At 41.3% G+C, this 3,231-nt stretch overlaps 1 protein-coding gene across 2 annotated transcripts in view; it reads left to right on the plus strand.

Annotated features, from left to right (window-relative positions):
- Window positions 1-1,983, plus strand: part of LOC139161192 (uncharacterized) — a 49,056-nt gene extending 47,073 nt beyond the window's left edge. For both annotated transcript variants that reach the window (XM_070739985.1, XM_070739984.1), the window contains exon 5: window positions 466-1,983. In XM_070739985.1, the coding sequence (XP_070596086.1) occupies window positions 466-612 (147 nt within the window). In that variant the 3' untranslated portion in view covers window positions 613-1,983. The remainder of the gene's footprint in view (window positions 1-465) is intronic.
- The last annotated feature ends 1,248 nt before the right edge of the window (window positions 1,984-3,231 follow it).

Genomic DNA, 3,231 nt, shown 5'->3' on the forward strand with positions numbered 1-3,231 from the left:
GTTTTCTGAGATGACCTGAAGCCTTTTGAGGCAAGCGAGTTCAGCAGCTGCTCAGCCAATTGTGCTGGCAAAAATAGCTGGTCTGAGACGTGTAATGGAGTATCCTGGGAAGTTAAAACAGTCTTAATACCGTTTTGTTCTTGTACTGAGGTCCTGGCATCAAACCTGCGCCTATTAATTCTTTTGGCTTCGCACAATATGTGCGGGCCCCAGTCCATGAAACCTGTATTTACAAACCATCTTTTTAATAGAATCCATTCCATAATTGCCAGAGGTTTTCTTCATATCTAACTTGGCCTCCACTTTTATTATCCAGCCACGTATGCAACTGCGGACTGGACGTCCACCCGTGTAAGATTTGTTTGTAGTGGCTGGTGAATATGTTTCCCCTCTACTGATTCTTTAATGGAGTGCGAAGCTCAATTGGCAGGAAATAATCCTGTGTTCCTGATCTTCTCTCCACAGTTGCCGCCCCCTTATGAACAGGCCTTGAGATATCCTGCCACCTTGTCGAGAACCGGCGCCGGCTCAGAGCTGTCAACCAGGCAGAGCCTGCCAGATATGCTGCAAGCTTCTCCCACTTACCAGACTCAGAGGAACACTTCGGTGTAGGCTGGGAGTGAGTCCTCCGCACTCCAGGCACAGACTGGGCAACGCTTTTGTTTCTGCAGGGCGGTTGGCCAAACCTGGACGCAGAGGAAGTGGAAATGAAACTCTCTGGCATTGTTGCAAAGCCAGCCATGTCCTCTCTCTCTCCCTCCCTTACAACAATTACAGCTTTCTTGAACTAAAGGCAGAAATTGACTCATCCTAATGGAACAAATTGCCCTAGAGAAGTTCTGATCAGCTTCTCTCCACTTCGTTTATTTTTATACTTCGGACCCCAAATAAACTTCCACCAAGGACAGCCTAGAACAGCCGTTGCTCAACCTTGGTTGGCTCTGTTGTGTGGATTTCAAATCCCAGAATTCCCCAGCCTGGCAAACGTTGCCACTCTTTGGTCTAGAAGAGACTATTTCCACGATATCTCCAGATGATCTTCTTGCTGCAGGAGCAAGTCAAGCAGACACACCATTGGAATTTTAGTTTGATCCCCAGGAGCTAAACAGCAAAGTCACTGAACCTTCCCTGATTGTTATTTTAAAGAGTGGTCTGGTTCAAAGACCACCCTTGGAAAACGTACAGCAGCTCTTACACTTTTCTTTTCTTTTAAATACCTCTGTTAGAGCTGCCAAATTTTCAAGATATTTACCTGAACATTTTATTTTATTTTAGCCATCCTAGAACTATATCCCCAAGATACCATTCGGGGCTTCAAGTGACATAATGAATGTATTTTACCCTCTGGCTATTTTCATCAATCTATAACCAGTGAATGAACTCTTCGGACAAATTCTGGTGGGGTTTTTCTCCTTCTGAAGAGTGGGAGACGTTTTGCAGATCTGGACAAGTTCAGAGATTAAGTAGAAGACAAGTCTGGTACTTTTGTCTCATGTCTCCCCAATTGAAATATAAATACAAAAAGCCAAGCCATAACTGATTTTAAAAAGTGTTACCTGTCAAAATGTAGAAATCTCCCTGGAAGGGATGTTAGCTATTTTCATGTATATCAGAATTGTTTATTCTGCTTGCCAGCTGGAGCTCAGACAATCTTGATAAGTTTAAATGTAATTTGCTGTTTGGATGGAGGGGTGGGTGGGTGTTTGTTTGTGTTTGACTAATAATCACTCCAAATGTTCCTAATGCCATTATTGAAAATTAATCCAATTGGGAAATGCTTGGGATCACAGTCTTAACATGTGTTACCAGAATTTACAGTCTTAACATGTAAATTACCAGAATGAGGTTACTTATCTACCCTTTCCTGTCTGTGAGATTGAAAAGAACGAATGTGAATTTAGATATATTTGTATTCAGGTTTAATTTTAAAGACAATTGATGTAACACTCAATATGGCTAACACATAGAGATAGTTGTAGTAAATTTATGTTTCTTTGCTCCTATCCCCGTTAGAATGCTAAGGAATTATTTGTAATATTCCTAAAACAAACTTAATACCTTACTTGCGCTACTGTATTTCATGCTTAAAGGTAAGCAGGCTTTCCTTTAACAGCTAGAGTCATGCATTGCATAAACCCTGCTTTATCCATGGTTTGTTGAACAGGCCATGACCCAGTTAGCCAAAACCAAAGAAATCACACTGCTGCTTAGCATGCTGTATTTATACAGCTAATTACTGTTTTGATTTCCATAGCCTGTTGAATGATTTACATAAACTTTATTTAGAACTATGGCTACGTATTTGCAGATTTAAAAAAACCAGAAGGAAAGGATGGTGATTAGGAAGTGCTCTGTTGCTAGTACCAGTGAGCTTCCAGTTTGCTGGTTTCACACATTGCATTAAGATGTAAGAGTTTCAACTAGATTGCAGTAGGAAGCCAAGCCACCGTGATCTATTGAATAATCACTTTTTGGCTTGGTGGGATATGTGAAGTCAAGTCAGATTCATTTTTACATCAGACCTTAAAAAAGAGAAGCAAATCTGCTAAGATAACTCACTTCATCTTGGGTTAGCTGTGGCATTCATTGAGTAGAGTAGAGTACCCAAAGTCAAAGTGCAGGATTGTTTGCTTTGGGATCAGTGGGATATGTGAATCTGTTGGTTCTGCATTTGTCAATGAAATGTGAAAAAATCCATGCCTGTAATGCACATGAAAGCTAGCACTATTGGATTTCATATTCTAATGGTGTACGGACTTATTTCCCCAGTGAAGACAAGCCCTAAATTTACAATATTTTTTCAAGGAAGGAAGGAGGGAGGGAGGGAGGGAAGGGAGGAAGGAAAGAAGGAGGGAAGGAAGCTAACGAAGTATGAGACTGGCTGAGTAATACTGTATATGTTATTTAGAAAGGAACACTCTTGCACTCTTCAGATGTTTAAACTTCTTAGGTCCCAGGAAATGTAGCTAGTGGTCAAGGAAGGTTGTCACCTGTGCACTAGAACTGTATGTGGCTACCTGAAGGCACAGGCATTCTAAGTTTTCAGATTTCGTGGGTGAAAGCAAGCTGAAACACAGACCTCACCATGGAATTGCACCCCACCCCATCTATAACCTTGATTGCCTATATAGTATATTATGCTGTGGCCTGCGTCCCAGATCACCTGCTTTTTCCTTCTTCAGTAGGTCTATGACAAAAGAAATGTATTCAAGGACTGGAATTTCAATGTTG

Source organism: Erythrolamprus reginae, chromosome 2 (assembly GCF_031021105.1).
Source record: "Erythrolamprus reginae isolate rEryReg1 chromosome 2, rEryReg1.hap1, whole genome shotgun sequence".
NCBI classification, from domain to species: domain Eukaryota; kingdom Metazoa; phylum Chordata; class Lepidosauria; order Squamata; family Dipsadidae; genus Erythrolamprus; species Erythrolamprus reginae.